At 47.5% G+C, this 16,631-nt stretch overlaps 1 protein-coding gene across 2 annotated transcripts in view; it reads right to left on the minus strand.

The window, feature by feature from the left end:
* Window positions 1-11,657, minus strand: part of SCAMP2 (secretory carrier membrane protein 2) — a 29,812-nt gene extending 18,155 nt beyond the window's left edge. The window contains exon 1 of one of the 2 annotated variants that reach the window (XM_066341841.1): window positions 11,477-11,657. In XM_066341841.1, the coding sequence (XP_066197938.1) occupies window positions 11,477-11,533 (57 nt within the window). In that variant the 5' untranslated portion in view covers window positions 11,534-11,657. The remainder of the gene's footprint in view (window positions 1-11,476) is intronic. The other variant, XM_066341840.1, reaches the window with a different exon arrangement.
* Window positions 11,658-16,631: the final 4,974 nt, after the last annotated feature.

The following is a 16,631-nucleotide window of genomic DNA, read 5'->3' on the forward strand; positions in this document are numbered from 1 at the left end:
CTTTCTATCTGAGACTTCCTTATTTGCATATGGCTCTGCACTATATTTTTGGGGGGTTTTTTTGTTTGTTTGTTTGTTTTTTACAGAGACAGAGAGGGATAGATAGGGACAGATAGAAAGGAACAGAGAGAGATGAGAAGCATCAATCATCAGTTTTTCATTGCAACACCTTAGTTGTTCATTGATTGCTTTCTCATATGTGCCTTGACTGTGGGGCTACAGCAGACCAAGTAAGCCTTGCTCAACCCAGCGACCTTGGGTCTAAGCTGGTGAGCTTTGCTCAAACTAGATGAGCCCGTGCTCAAACTGGCGACCTCAGTGTCTGGTACCTGGGTCCTCCGCATTCCAGTCTGACGCTCTATCCACTGCGCCACCGCCTGGTCAGGCTGGCTCTGCACTATATAATAAAGCAGACCCGGGGCTTTGCTTTTGCTCTTGCAAGCTAGCTACCTGCGTTGCAAAGAGACCTTCCAATCCCATCCTTTTTCTTCTCTGAATTTATTTCTTCATCCTGCACCGTTTTCACTCAGGACCTGGACAATTACTAGCTGCACTGGTCCGAGGCAGGGAGGGGACCTGAAGGACACACTGGTTCTCACTGGTTTCGCAATGATTTTACTTTTTTTAAATTTAATTTATTGGGGTGACACTGGTTGACATAATCATACAGGTTTCAGGTACCCAATTCTAAAACACATCTCTGTACACCTTATTGTGTGTTCTCCCCTCCAAGTCAAGTCTCTGTCCATCCCCACTTATCACCCTTCCCCCCACCCCACAATGCCTGGCTCCCAGATCCTGCTGGCTCTAGCTCTCTGGGACTTGTCCTTGCTGTCTCATCCTGCACTCCACCCAAGCTCCCAGTGTGGCATTTATTTCTGGCTCCAAATAGATATTAAATAAATATCTCATGGGTTAAAAACCTTAGCCATTCTCTCTAGGAGGCATGGAGTCACCAGTACCTTAGAAGCTCTGTGAAGTCCTACTTTCTCTAGAGAATGTGTCCACACAAGAATGGATGACCACCCCTGAACAGGCTGGCTGTCCCAAGTGCACATGAGCCACAGTTAACCTTGGTACTCTCTGATCCAGAACTTAAGAATTCATCCTAAGGAAATATGCTGAAAACACATGAACATCTGTGTCTGCAAAGATATTATTGCTCCAGGATTTACAATAGAAGAATAAAAGCAGAAAATAACTGTAATATCCAATGAAAGTGAGCACAAATGTGTTTTGGGGCACACTCTCTCAATGGCCTGAATGGCCATTCAGAATCACAGCTATGAACACAGGGCAGCAATGCAGAAAGGGCATTGTGAAATGAAGACATTTTGTCCAAAGTACTCATGAAAAAAAACTGGCAGGAAAACACATAAAAATAACAATAGTTGCAAAAGACTGGTAGAAATATGAGTGACATTTTTTGAAATTTTCTATAATGTGACTGTTATTTTTACTTTAAAAACACATATTTTAAAAAAGAGCCTGGGTACCCACTCAATGAGCCAAGCGCACTCTCAGGCCTCCCTGCTGCCACAATGACCTGAGCCGCCCAGCCCAGCCTCGAGCCCCCAGGACCTGGCACAGCATCCCTCTCATCAGTCCATTCTCAGTCAGACAGAGCCACTCACCATTGCCTGCCCCCTCTGTTGACCCCTGTATAAACCATCACAGGGTGAGGGACCTGGGAAAAGCACTGGCTCCTGCCCTCAAGCAGCACATAATACAGAGCACCAAACAGAAATCAGGGCACACAGAGACAGCACGGGGTCAGTGCTGCAACAAGGAGCGGGCAGGGGCGAGGGCATCACAGGTCAAGGAGGGACTAAGCTATCTGGAAGAGTTAAGAAAGGCTTCACAGGGTGGCACCTCAGTTGGATCTTGAGAGATGAAAAAAAATTTAGTTAGCACTACAGGGGAAGGCAAAAATAGCATTTGCAAAGGCTCAGTACTTTTATTTTTTTTGTTTTTTTTTGTTTTCTTTTTTGTATTTCTCTGAAGTTGGAAACAGGGGAGGCAGTCAGACAGACTCCCGCATGCGCCGGACCGGGATCCACCTGGCACGCCCACCAGGGGGTGATGTTCTGCCCATCTTGGGGCATCGCTCTGCCACAATCAGAGCCATTCTACTGCCTGAGGCAGAGGCCACAGAGCCATCCTCAGCGCCCGGGCAAACGCTGCTCCAATGGAGCCTTGGCTGCGGGAGGGGAAGAGAGAGACAGAGAGGAAGGAGAGGGGGAGGGGTGGAGAAGCAGATGGGAGCTTCTCCTGTGTGCCCTGGCCGGGAATCGAACCCGGGACTCCCGCACGCCAGGCCGACGCTCTACCACTGAGCCAACCGGCCAGGGCAAGGCTCAGTACTTTTAAAAACAGCTTTCATGTGTTCCAAGAACAGAAGAAGGTTCTGGGAGCTGTGGAGCATCAGGGAGCCTACCAAAAGAAGGGGCAGGGCCAGTGTGGGGAAAACAGCTGTGTTAGGCTTGCTTGCAGGGTTACCAGCTGCAAGCACTTTGCCTGATAGGTACATAAGTGTGTGCTGCGCCACCTGTGTATGGCCTAGATAAGGCTATAGGGGTTTGTGCTTGAAAGAGATGAGGGATTATGGATGTGCAGATTGCCTGCCCGCAACTGTGAGGGGCCATTTTGAGGTCTGTTTGCCTGAGAGGCTGTCCCAGTAGAGCCCGAGCTCTATGTCAATCAGGTGTCCCTTGATTCGACTTCCCTGTGCAGTGGGACACTCCTGCTTATCAGCAGGGCTGGCAGCCTCTTCGAGACTACTCTTGAGGCAGCTATGAAGATTCTACTTACCAGTGCCGACACTAACTGCCACTGGAGAATAGACACGACTGACGCACAAGTTAGTTGCAAGAATCACACAGGCAACTAGTTTTTTTTTTGTTTTTTTGTTTTGTATTTTTCTGAAGCTAAAAACCGGGAGAGACAGTCAGACAGACTCCCGCATGCGCCCGACCGGGATCCACCCGGCACGCCCACCAGGGGGCGATGCTCTGCCCCTCCGGGGCATCACTCTGCCGCGACCAGAGCCACTCTAGCGCCTGGGGCAGAGGCCACAGAGCCATCCCCAGCGCCCGGGCCATCTTTGCTCCAATGGAGCCTTGGCTGCGGGAGGGGAAGAGAGAGACAGAGAGGAAGGAGAGGGGGAGGGGTGGAGAAGCAGATGGGCGCTTCTCCTGTGTGCCCTGGCCGGGAATCGAACCCGGGACTTCTACCGATGCTCTACCACTGAGCCAACCGGCCAGGGCAAGGCAACTAGTTTATTACTCACAAATCCTTTTGGTGTGCCTGGGTACAGCTTAAGGGGGCCCTGTCGCTTGCTCCTCTCGGCTGTTCCTGGTCAGAGTGGCATGGAGACAAGACCATGTTCACATTGGAGACTGAGTGACTACTGACTACCGCAGCAGGGGGGCCCCTTAGCTTTAGTACCTTTTCTGGCCAATGCCTTCTACCAGGTGTCAATCTACAGGATTATCACCTCAAACCCCCTTTTGGGGAGTTCCTCACAGGGAGCCCTTTTTATGTTAATCTACTGAAACGTTATATAAAGCCACTTTTAAAATGTTCCTAGGGAAGCCTCCTGTCTACTACATCAACGCACAGAGTTATGACATCAAGCCACTTATCTATATGTGGTAACTTCACACACACACTAACTGAGTCCTGCGCAAAAGGCAGAGTCTGTTTATCATATCTGTACACATATTTATTCCTATCCAAACGATAGTACTTTATTTCCTTAATTGCTTTTAATATTATATTTAATTGCTTTTATATAGCTTCCGTATTTTTCTATATTTCTATATATTTAATTACTATAGCCTTATATTACTGCAACAGAGGCGGTTTTTCCCTGCCTGTGTGCTTTGTCCACCCTTGTGAGACTTTATTAAACGGAATAGCCCAAGCCTTTCTGGCTCTGCAGTTTTTCTATCATCTGCCAGAATCCAATGTGGACCTGCCTGGCCTTGGCCACCGGCATTATAGCCAGACTGCAGGGGTTCGGACTGTACTGTGGGGGCAATGGAGGACAAGGAGAGACTGAGCAGGGACTGCCATGATCATGTCCACTAGCAGTGGAGGATGCAGCGCTCGGGGAAGAAGGATGCCAGAGAAACCAGGCTGGGACACAACAGTCCATGTGGGTGACAATGAGGACTGAACTAAGGTATGACAGCTGGAGAGAAAAAAGAAGGTATAGACTCCAGAGACCCTTTTCAGGTGGATGCTACAGGCTTAGCCACTCTCTGGGATGGGGAAAGTATGGCATTACTGCAGGGCAAGAAGGGGTGCAGCAGGGAAGGGAGAGGAAAGAGTTGAGTTGCCAGTTTGGGTAACTGGGGACCAGGGCTGCCACTGATCATAAGTGATCATGGAACAAGAGGAACAGGTTTTTCAGGATTGGGTGTAGGGTATGTGGGAGCAGGGAGAGGATCTGAGAAGATACAGGGTCAGACTGGAGATACATATGGAAAGTATCTGGTTGGAATTGCTGGAAAGGTCCAGGGGAGAGCTGAACAGCAGCTTGAAGCTCAGGAGAGGGATGAGGATTAGAGTTCTAGATCTGGATCACTGCTATGTGGATGCTATTCTGAAGCCACGTAAATGGAAGAACTTATTCAGAGAGGTATGCAGTGAAAACAGAGTCGAGGACAGAAAGGACACGCCTAAGTGTATGACACAGATTTCTTGAGACAATGCTCCCATTCCACAGGGAAGTTCTAACAGGTCCATTTGGAGGTTTTTAGAATTCCCAAAGTCTGACCTGGGTGGCACAGTGGATAAAGTGTCAACCTGGAACGCTGAGGTTACCAGTTCAAAACCCTGGGTTTGCCCAGTCAAGGCACATACAGGAGTTGATGCGCCCTGCTCCTCCCACCTTCTATTTCCCTCTCTTTCTCTCCCCTCTCTAAAAAAAAATGAATAAAAAGAAAAAAAAAAGAATGCCCAAAGTTAGAATCAAGCTGGAGCCCGCCCTCTCAAAGAAGTGGCAACGCCATTGGTGTCTGTGCACTGAAACTCCTGTAACTGCTCACATTCAAATCACATTTCTGCTACCATTTTCTCCTCCCACAGGAGAGAAATGTTTCAAATTCTCTGAGAAGCAGGCACACCACTGAGATGATCTGTTTTTATTATTTATTTTTTAATTTTTCTGAAGTAAGAAGCAGGGAGGCAAAGAGACAGACTCCCGCATGCACCCGACCGGGGTCCACCTGGCAAGCCCACTAGGGGGCGATGCTCTGCCCATCTGGGGCCTTGTTCTGCTATAATCAGAGCCATTCTCAGTGCCTGAGGCAACTTTGCTCCAGTGGAGCCTTGGCTGCAGGAGGGGAAAAGAGAGAGACAGAGAGAAAAGAGAGGGGGAAGAGTGGAGAAGCAGATGGGTGTTTCTCCTGTGTGCCCTGACCAGGAATCGAACCCAGATTTCCAGACGCCGGGCCGATGCTCTACTGCTGAGTCAGCCGGCCTGGACCTGAGTTTATCTTTTAACTGCAAAGAGGCAACATGTAAAAGTGATATTGTGTGATTTTGGAAACTCACAAGACCTAAAAGCTTTCTCTGTTCAGCACCACCAGCTGGATCAATGCAGGGTGCTGGGGTAACCCGGCAGGGATGCTGAGGAGGAGAGCAACCTTGGTGTTTATCTGGGTGACCTGCTTGTTAGTGGACTGCTGAAAAATCAAAGGAACAGTACCATGCCTACCTTTTCAACTCTCTAGCTCCCCATCACCTGAGACTAAGAACCTTTAGGACCGTGATGGCAAACCTATGACATGCATGTCAGCACTGACACACGTAGCCATTTTCAATGACACGCGGACGCATATGGTGCATACCAGAGAAGTATGGGGCCACATGCCAAGAAGGACGTTTCATCCTCGGCTCCTGCATGGCCAGGTGCAGTAGCCAAGGATAAAACATTTGCTGTAATATAGACACTCTGTGCCGGAGGTCTGTAGGCCAAAACAACAGAACTCCAGTACAGAGTGTCTAGTTCTGGGACTTCCGGTTAGGCTGTTAGGGGATCTTTGACCTCACTTCTGGCTGGCGGAGCAGCGGAATGCCACAGGGGACGCATCTCTGGGGCCCTGTGATCACCATTACCAGCAACCACATAACCACAGCAACCATCATCCAATCTACTGTTCTGGGGTGTCGTGGACTTCTAATTGACCATCACTACTGAGATAAGTGAGGGGGAGGCTGGGAGAAGTGAGGGTCTGTTCTATGGGTGCCATTTCCCGCCATTAGAAATAGCAGCAGCCACCTTAATTTACATTGGATGCAACTTGCAGAATTTCAAGACAGCATCTGGGCTCAGGTGTTTGTCAACTTGAGGTCAAAGCTTGAGAATTTGGAAAGGTACTTCTTGAAGAATCTAGAGGAGTGCCACTATGAAGAGGAAATTTGGAGTGCCTGGAACTGATTACCAGACACTTTTAGCACCCTGAAAAATATAGCAATGGTTTTACTCACAATTTTTCCCTCTACTTATTTTTGTGAGACCTTATTCTCAGGATTACATAATATCAAAACCAACAAAAGAAACAGATTGACAGATGAAGTTAGTAGCGCTTGCTTGGGCTTGAAGTGCACAAACTACCAACCTTCAATTGAAGATTTAGACAATGAAATTCAGCAACAAAAAAGTCACTAATAGGCAGGTTAGTTAAAGAATTCCCCCTCACTTATCTTAGTTCACAGCACCCCACACAAGTTAAATAATATCAAGGCCAAGAAAAGAAACCGACTGACAGATGAACAAAGAAGTCACTAAGCAGGTAAGTGAAATAATTAGTTTTTGGTTTATTAAATACAGTTCTATATTACAATTATACACTTTTGTTATTTAAACTATAAAAATTGCAAAATTATGGGTTTTTTTCTCGAAGTGACACACCACCGAGTTATGCTCAGTTTTTTGGCAATTTTTTTTTTCTTTTTTGGCAAATTTTGACATACCAAGCTCAAAAGATTGCCCATCACTGCTTTAGGAGCAGACACTCAGGAATCAATCCAAAGCAGGACCCATATCCCCACAGGGGTACAAAGCAGATGCACTATCATTAAGTGAGGGTTAGGGAGCCTGACCAGGCAGTGGCACAGTGGACAGAGCGTCGGAGTGGAACACAAAGGACCCAGGTTCGAAACCCCGAGGTTGCCGGCTTGAGTACAGGCTCATCCAGCTTGAGCATGGGATCACAGACATGGCCCCATGGTTGCTGGCTTTAGCCCAAAGGTGCTGGCTTGAGCCCAAGATTGCTGGCTTGAGCAAGGGGTTACTCGGTCTGCTGGAGCCCGCCTGGTCAAGGCACATGTGAGAAAGCAATCAATGAACTAAGGAGCTGCAACAAAGAATTGATGCTTCTTGCCTGACCTGTGGTGGCGCAGTGGATAAAGCGTCTACCTGGAAATGCTGAGGTCGCCGGTTTGAAACCCTGGGCTTGCCTGGTCAAGGCACATATGGGAGTTGATGCTTCCAGCTCCTCCCCCCTTCTCTCTCTCTGTCTCTCTCTTCTCTCTCTCTCCTCTCTAAAAATAAATAAATAAATAAAAATTAGAATTGATGCTTCTCATCTCTCCCTTCCTGTCTGTCCCCTTATCTGTCACAAAAAGAGAGAGAGAGAGAGAGAGGGTTAGGGAGTATCAGTGGAGGTTGTGAAATCTCCTGTTGGCTTGCAGTTTCCTGTTTCTTCCTAGAGTTTGGTAAAACCTCTGCTGCACTCTTGTGACAATTCTTACTTTGCAGGAAGTTTTCTAACAATCTCAATTATTACTATATGCTAGGAAGAGATCATAAAAACTCACGCCCACAGGTGGGGCAGGGGTGGGAGCTGAAGGTAGATAAAGAACATGGGTAATGAAGAAGAGAAGAAAATAAGGAAAAAAAGAAAAAAAAAAAAAGAACATGGGTAAGGAAGTCAACTTAAAGGCACACCAAGAATTTCATGGGATGTTACAAAAGATAGCAGAAGAATTCCATGGTTTAATAACTTTGAGAAATGCTGGGTCAAATAAAGTTGAGTAAATGTCTTTACTGTAGGATTTCTCAGAGCCTTTAACAAATTAACAAGCCTTATCAATCTTCAGGAAAAATGGAACAAGTAGTGATTCCCTAACTTACTTGACCACAGACCCTGAGCACCTTTCAGGACTGGTACAGTATTATTCAGAACATATGCTGCTTTGAAATACGGTCTAAGGCCTGACCTGTGGTGGTACAGTGGATAAAGCATCGACCTCGAATGCTAAGGTTGCCTATTTGAAACCCTGGACTTGCCCAGTCTAGGCACATACAGGGAAACAACTACTAGAAGTTGATGCTTCCTGCTCAACCCCTTCCTTTCTCTCTTTCTCTCCTCTCTCTAAAATCAATTTTTAAAAATACTGTCTTAGCATAAAACAATCTGTATTATTCCTATTCCAATGCCACACATTGGGGGGGAAAAGAGCTTAACTAATTTGTTACTTTCACCCCTATAGTACTCTTATTTCTTAAATGTATGTATGTATGTATGTATGTATTTATTTTTTATTATTTATTTATTTTTTTATTCATTTTAGAAAGGAGAGAGAGAGAGGAGAGAGAGAAGGAGGGAGGAGCAGGAAGCATCAACTCCCATATGTGCCTTGACCAGGCAAGCCCAGGGTTTTGAACTGGCGACCTCAGCATTCCAGGTCAATGCTTTATTCACTGCGCCACCACAGGTCAGGCTGTATGTATGTATTTAGAGAGGAAGATGGAAAGAGAGAGAAACATTGATTTGTTGTTCCATTTATTTATGCGCTCACTAGTTGACTTGTATGTACCCTAACCAGGGATCAAACCTGCTACCTTGGTGTATTGTGACAGCACTCTAATGGACTGAGCTACCTGGCCAGGGCCTAACCAGTACTCTCTCATTTTAAGAATGGTGGCAGTGGTGACGGTGTAACATTCTTTCTTTAGATGGCCTAAATAATCCCAGGGTAGGTTTTTGGTTTTTTGGGTTTTTTTTAATGATTATTTTATTGATTTAGAGAGAGAGAAAGGGAGAGAAAGACAGGAACAATGATCTGTTTCTGTATGTGCCCCAACCTGTGATCAAAGACTAAGGATCAAACCCTCTGTGTTTCGGGACGATGCTAACCAACTGAGCTATCTGGCCAGGGAACCCCAGGGCAGTTTAAGACCAACATCTGAGCTTGAGAAACTTTTAAAATAGCACTGTTCTGGGAATGAGACCCAGGTCTGGGCCCCTTCCTGCTGCAAATTAGCTGGTGTGTCCCATCCTCATTGGGTTCTTGGTTTTCTGAACTAAAGGGGTTAGATGAGATTTGCGAGGACGTTCCCAGGTCTGATAGTCTAGCACGGACTCTGAATGCTAAGTATATTTTCATAACCCACCACCAAGTGATAGAAAAAAAGGACTGTTCTGAAGGCTGTCTAAGAGGGACAGTTTCTGAGCCTGTGGCCTCTCTCCTCAGTTCTGTGCCAACACCCTGAGTAAACGGAGCTGGGTTCACACCCAGTCACCCAAGGGCTGCACCCTCCCAATGTTCCAGCCCTGGCAGTCAGGAAACCAGATATGATCATCACAAGGAGAGGGAGGGCAGGTCTCCAGGAGGAGGAGTGTGGGGGGCCTCACTTCCACAGCTCCTTGTACCTACACAATGGTGTGCCACGAGGAAAAACCCAGCCCAGAGTAAGGAGCGGAGTCAGCCCCCACTCATCTTCCTACGCCAGTCCCCACCAGATGTTGCTCTGAACAGGCCGCAGCTGCTTCCTGTCCTGCCTTATCCTCGGACTGCCTGATGGGCAGCCTATCTTGCCTGAATGCAGAAGTTACTTCTAAGGGTTTGCACAATCATTTCGGAGGCTGAAGATGTAGTTTTAAGACCTTCAAGCTACTATTCATATAGGACTGAACTCAGGCCAACTATCCTGCCCACTGATTGCACTGGGGACAAGCTCTTCACATCTTGGGACAGCTGACCACCTCTGTCAGATAGCAGAGACATTTTATTTCTAACTCTGATAGAACAAAAGAAAAGCAAATGATTACACAGCACACACCAAAAGGCCAAACTCAAACTCCAGTATTATACAACAGTTTTGTAATTAAAGCAAAAACAGTTACCAGAAGACCCTTGCAGACAAATGCAAATGCTCTTTCTTTACTAATAGAGAGATGACTAGATTACATAAGAGAGAGGAGGTCCTTCCAAAGGACCAGTCAGAAAGCATTAAGCTACAGAATTCCCTGATGTTACAGAGAAAAGTTACCAAAATTTGCCTTGAGGGCTCCCATTGGCTAAGTCACCTTGAGACCAAGGGAGAAGCATAAAAATGTCACTATTCTGACAGCGCACAGTAATTTTGGTCTAGTGTCCTTTTGTCTTTGAAGGTTGAGGTGGTTCAAAGTGGGGAAGCCCATACTGGGATCTGCAGGAAGGACCCCCTCCAAGGACTTCCCCTCCACCTGCAGGAAACTTGGAAGCTGCCAAGGACCAAGTCCAAGCAGGATGAGCTATTGTGCCTGGTGACATCCCAACAGAGCAGAAACCTCGGGGCCCATGAATTACTAGCCAGCACAAACCAGCTCCCCAGAACCGGTTTTAAGCAGACCTGAAAACAGAGGCCCAGGAGGTGGGGTGCCAATCCCAGCCTTTCATTGTTCATCTCAGACAAAAAATATCCCTGGGGCCTTAGCTCCCAAGCAGGAAGCTTTGGCTTTAAGCAGGAAGACTGGTTCTTCCTCGATCATTTGCTGAAAAGATGAGGCCACCTCATAGGTCAGCGCATCTCAGCAACTCTCCATTAGACCGACATTCCTTGTGCTTCGAGACCCTCAGAGCCCCCCCCCCCCAACCTGGGCTCTCTTATCTAGCCAGTCCAGTTCAAACTAGCCCAAGGCCAAAGTGTGGAGTTCTTATCAAGGCCGTATTTTCCACATCTCACCCCACCCCAGCCTGCGCTTCCTGACAAATCTCAGATACTCGCTAGCTCGGGTGTTGGGGGTGGGGGAGACAAGGTATCTTGGGATCTCCACTTCTCTCCATCCCATTAAGACTTCCATCTCTTCCTTACTGCTGCTGTCACCCCCTCTCCTAACGCAACTCAAGCCAAAACTGCAGGATTGTGGCAGCCACACTTCCCCCCAAGGTGGAATCACTTCTCTCCCTAACGTTAGGGGAACCTCCAGTCCGCGTCTCGAGCGGCACTGATTCGAAGGCCTTCGTCCGAGAAGCTAGGGCCTGGTCTTGCTTCTTCCCGGGCTTCAGCGTCCAGCCCCTCGCCCAATTCACCTGCCGCTAGTCCCGCCCCCAGGAGCTACGATAGGCCCGCCCTCAGAGCCCGCTCCCTCATTGGGCCATCTGCCCGTCCCTCCTACGCCACGTCTCCCGGCTCGAGTGAAAGAGGCCTGGGCAGCAGCCTAAGGCGCTCGAGAGAGCTGTGAGTCGAAACCTCTACCTGGAAGGGGTTTACGTCCACCGGGTCCGCGAAGGGGTTGGTGTCAAAGGCTGACATGGCGGTCGGAGGCCGACAGGCGAGCTCCGCGAACGCTCCTCCTCCGGGCACCGAGACCCAGCGGCTCTCTCTGGGTAGACACGCCACTTCCGGGAGCGAGACAACCGTTCTGGCGCAGGCGCAGCGACCTCCCCAGGGGACGTGGTCCATACGTCACAGACGCCCTGTTACCACTGGCCCTCCCTCCCCCCCCAGCTCCGCGGAACCTTAGGTGATACTCCTCTTCCAGTGGCTTGTCTCGGTACCTGGGCTTCCGGGGTTCCCGGGTGTCGCGGGACCAGGGAGCCAGGTGCGGGGTCAGAGCTGTTGCCAGATGCCTCTTGGTCTGACAGCGTCCATGTCTGTGTTGGAAACTCCCCAAAGCAGAGTCAGGATTTGAACTCCTTTTCTTTCCCTGGAGGGCAAGTGGGGACGCCCCACTGGTCCAGGCGGGGACGGCAGTGTCCTGGTGACAGGGGCCAGGCAGAGGGGTGCTTTCCTGAGAAACGGACCCCACCGCTGTACCCCACACTAGCAGAGCTCTGCTGCTTTCAGGCTTTGCCCCCGATGCCCAGACACAAGATTAGGGCTTGCGCCGGGATTTGAACGTGTGCGTCAAGCATTTGCAGTGACTCTACTCCCACAAACGACTTTATTTATTCATCTTTCTGGCTTTGTTCATCGCTGCCACCACTGAATCCACCTGCCGCTTCCATTCCTTACCCTGGAGTAGTACAGGTCTGCTAAGTGGTCTGTTCGTGTTGTAACCAGAGATCTATTTAAAGGGGGCAAAATTATTATGGAACTTTACGTTTAAAATCCTTCATTTATTTGACATAAGAATCCAAATTCACCTGATCTGTGGTAGCACAGTGGATAGAGCATCTACCTGAAATGCTGAGGTCCCTGGTTCAAAACCCTGGGCTTGTCACATCAAGGCACATACAAAAAAGCAATCAATGAGACCTGGCCTGTGGTGGCGCAGTGGATAAAGCGTCGACCTGGAGTGCTGAGGTTGCCGGTTCGAAACCCTGGGCTTGCCTGGTCAAGGCACATATGGGAGTTGATGCTTCCTGCTCCTCCCCCTGTTCTCTCTTTATCTCTCCCGCGCTCTCTCTCTCTCTAATAAAAATGAATAAATAAAATCTAAAAAAAAAGGAAAAAAAAAGCAATCAATGAAGCAACTATGAATTGATACTTCTCATTCCTCCCCTTCTCTCTCTGTAAAGTCATCAAATCTTTTTTTTTTAAGGCTCAAATTCTAAACAGGCAGTGACACAGTGGATAGAGCATCAGCCTGGGATGGAGAGGATCCAGGTTTGAAACCCCAAGGTTGCCAGCTTGAGCGCAGACTCATCCAGCTTGAGCACAGGTCGCTGGCTTGAGCAAGGGGTCACTGGCTGGGCTGCTAAAAAACAAACAAAACCTCAAGTTCTTTAAAAAAAAATTTTAATGTCATTTTAGAGAGAGAGAAATTAATTTATTATTTTTTAGCGAGAGAGGGACAGAGACAGGAAGGGAGAGAGATGAGAAGCATGAATTCTTTGTTATGGCACCTTAGTTGTTCATTGACTGCTTTCTCATATGTGCCTTAACCGGGGGCTCCAACAGAGCGAGTGACCCCTTGCTCGAGCCAGTGACCTTGGGCTCAAGCTAGCAAACACAGGATCATGCCTATAAATCCACACTCAAGCTAGTGACCCCATACTCAAGCTGGTGAGTCTGCTCAAGCCAGTGATCTCAGTGACTAAAACTTGGGTCCTCTGCATCCCAGTCTGATGCTCTATTCACTGTGCCACTGCCTGGTCAGGCAGAAATCCATTTATTTATTAATTCATTGGTTGATTCCTGTATGTGCCCTGACTGGGGATTGAACCCGTAACCTTGATATATCAGAATGATGCACTAACCAATTGAGCTACCTGGCCAGGGCCAGAAGGCCCATATTCTTTTCTTTCTTTAAAAATTTTATTTATTGATATTTAGAGAGAGGGGAGAGAGAAAGAGAGAAACAGAGAAGTGGGTAGTGAGTGGGAAGCATCAACATCTATGTGCCTTGATCAGCAAGCTCAGGATTTCAAACCAGCAGCCTTAGCATTTCAAGTTGACACTTTATCCACTGTGCCACCACAAGTCAGGCCAAAATTCTTTTTTTTTGTGTGTGTGAGAGGGACAGATAGGGACAGACAGACAGGAAGGGAGAGAAATGAGAAGCATCAATTCTTTGTTGTGGCACCTTAGTTGTTCATTGATTGCTCTCTCATATGTGCCTTGCGGGGGGGGGGGGGGCACTACAGCAGAGCAAGTGACTCCCTGCTCAAGCCAGCGACCTTGGGCTCAAGCTGGTGAGTCTTACTCAAACCAGATAAGCCCACGCTCAAGCTGGCAACCTTGGGGTTTCAAACCTGGGTCCTCAGCATTCCAGTCCGATGCTCTATCCACTGCACCACTGCCTGGTGAGACCAGGCCCAAATTCTTAACTTGGCCTCTTGGTCCTGCAGTATGTGCCCCCACTTAATCTATCCACACTCTTCTTTTGCCCACCCCACCCCCATGCATTCCAGCCCTCCTAATGGTTTTTTGGTTCTTCAAACTTTCCTTGTTCCCTCCTGTCTCAGGGCCTTTGCACTTGATGATCCTTCTTCCTCATGTGCTCTTAGCCCATGCCCTCATCATCATCTAGTTAACTCCTAATATCCTTCAAATTCAAGTTTAGATGCCCCTTCGGAGTGGCTTCTCTTCATTCTATAGGTTAGATCAGTCCTCTAACCTATCCCTAAACTCATTGTTACCTGTACTTTTTTTTTATTTTAATTTTTAATTTATTCATTTTAGAAAGGAGAGAGAGAGGGAGAGGAGAGAGAGACAGAGAGAGAGAAGTGGGAGGAGCAGGAAGCATCAACTCCCATATGTGCCCTGACCAGGCAAGCCCAGGGTTTCGAACCGGCGACGTCAGCATTTCCAGGTCAACGCTTTATCCACTGCGCCACCACAGGTCTGTACTTTTTTTTCATAATACCTATTGCAGATTGTAAGTACACATGTGTATGGACAGTATTTACTTATGTCTGTCTCTCTCACTAGAGTGTAAGCTCCACAAGGGCAGGAGTAGAATCTGTTTTGCTCACTGTTGTATTTCTGGTGCTAACATAGTATCAGCACATGATAGGCAATCAGTTAGGTATGTATTTATTATTTCCTTCATCCACTTCTGTTACCTTCCTTGCTCCTGTCTAAATCCCAACTATCCTTTAGGGTCCAGCTCAACTTATCTCCAGGGAATGTCCTCAAGTGGAAGAATGTTTGTGTCCCCTTAGAAATGACCCACCCCTAAACCCTCCACAGCCAGTCCTCCCAAGTAGAGTGTAAAGAAAGAATTGTGTTTCTCCTTTACTACTCACACAGAACACCTCTGTGACCAGACACAGGTTTTGTTTCCATACTAACTAGTTCTCTGACACCAGCTGGGTGTCATTCAGTTCTGAATGCTAGCTGGAGTTAGCATCAGATCCCACAAGTTAAGGACTCAGTTCCACGTGAGTGCCCCCACTTCAGATGGCAATTGCAAGTCTCAGATTGTCAACCGTACTTCTATTAATTAGGGCTCCTACCACCCCATTAGGTTCAATAATTTTCTAGAACAGCTTCCAGAACTCAGGGAAACGTGTTTACTGGTTTTTATATAATAAGAGATGTTATCAAGAATACAGGTGAGCCTAACCGGGTGGTGGCGCAGTGGATAGAGCATTGGACTGGGATGCGGAGGACCCAGAGACAAGACCCCAAAGTCTCCAGCTTGAGCGCGGGCTCATCTGGCTCACCTTGGACCCAAGGTCACTGGCTCGAGCAAGGGGTCACTCGGTCTGCTACCGCCCCCACGGTCAGGGCACATATGAGAAGGCAATCAATGAACAACTAAGGTGTCGCAACAAAGGACTAATGATTGATGCTTCTCATCTCTCTCCGTTTCTGTCTGTCCCTATCTAATTCTCTCTCTTTAAAAAAAAAAAAAAAAAAAAAAAAAAAAAAAAAAAAGGCCTGACCTGTGGTGGCGCAGTGGATAAAGCGTCAACCTGGAAATGCTGAGGTTGCTGGTTCGAAACCCTGGGCTTGCCTGGTCAAGGCACATGTGGGAGTTGATGCTTCCTGCTCCTCCCCCCCCCCTTCTCTCTCTCTGTCTCTCTCTCCTCTCTCTCTCTCCTTTCTAAAATGAATAAATAAAATAAAAAAAAACAAACAAACAAAAAACCTTGGGCTTACCTGGTCAAGGCACATATGGGAGTTGATGCTTCCTGCTCCTCCCTCCCCCTTCTCTCTCTCTCTCTCTCTCTCTCTCTCATTCTCTCTCCTCTCTAAAAATTAATAAAAGTAAAAAAAAAAAAAGTAAAAAAAAAAAAAAAAGAATACAGGTGAACAGCTAGTCAAACAGATACATGGGGCAAGCTCTGGGTCCCGAGGGCAGGAACTCCTGTGCCCGTGGAGTTGGAATGCATCACCTTTCTGGCATATGGATATTCACCAATGTGGAAACTTTCCAAAGAGACTTCATAGGCATGGTCATGATTGATAGTTAACTCAGTCTCCCTTTATCCCTCCCTGGGTGATGGAAGGTGGGGCTGAAAGGTCCAAGCTTCCAATCAAGGCTTGGCCTTTCTGGTGACCAGCCACATCCTGAGGCTATCTAGGAGCCCACCATGAGTTCTCATTTGGACAGAAAATGTTCCTATCACCCAGGAAATTCCAAGGGATTTAGGTTCCTGTGTCAGAAACCATGGTCCTAGACTAAATAATAGAACCATAGTAATAATAATGCCCCTAGCACCTTTATTGCTGAGGAAATTACAAAGGTTTTAGGAGTTCAGACCAGGAGCTGGTTATTATATCACACTATCACCGGCAGCATACAGAGATCTTTGCTGTCTGCAGCCTGAGAGAAAGGTCCTATAACAAAAGTCCTTGTCTGGCCAACCTACTATCATGGTGAACTGGTGAAGAATGGAACTTGATATCTCCAAAGTAGAGCTGGCCCACCCATCTGTCTCTGAAGACTCCTGTGTTCTGTTCACTTTCTTGTGAGAGAGAGAGACATCATGCATTAATTTACTCATTTACATACTCA

This window comes from Saccopteryx leptura, chromosome 6, assembly GCF_036850995.1.
Source record: "Saccopteryx leptura isolate mSacLep1 chromosome 6, mSacLep1_pri_phased_curated, whole genome shotgun sequence".
In the NCBI taxonomy this organism is placed as follows: Eukaryota; Metazoa; Chordata; class Mammalia; order Chiroptera; family Emballonuridae; genus Saccopteryx; species Saccopteryx leptura.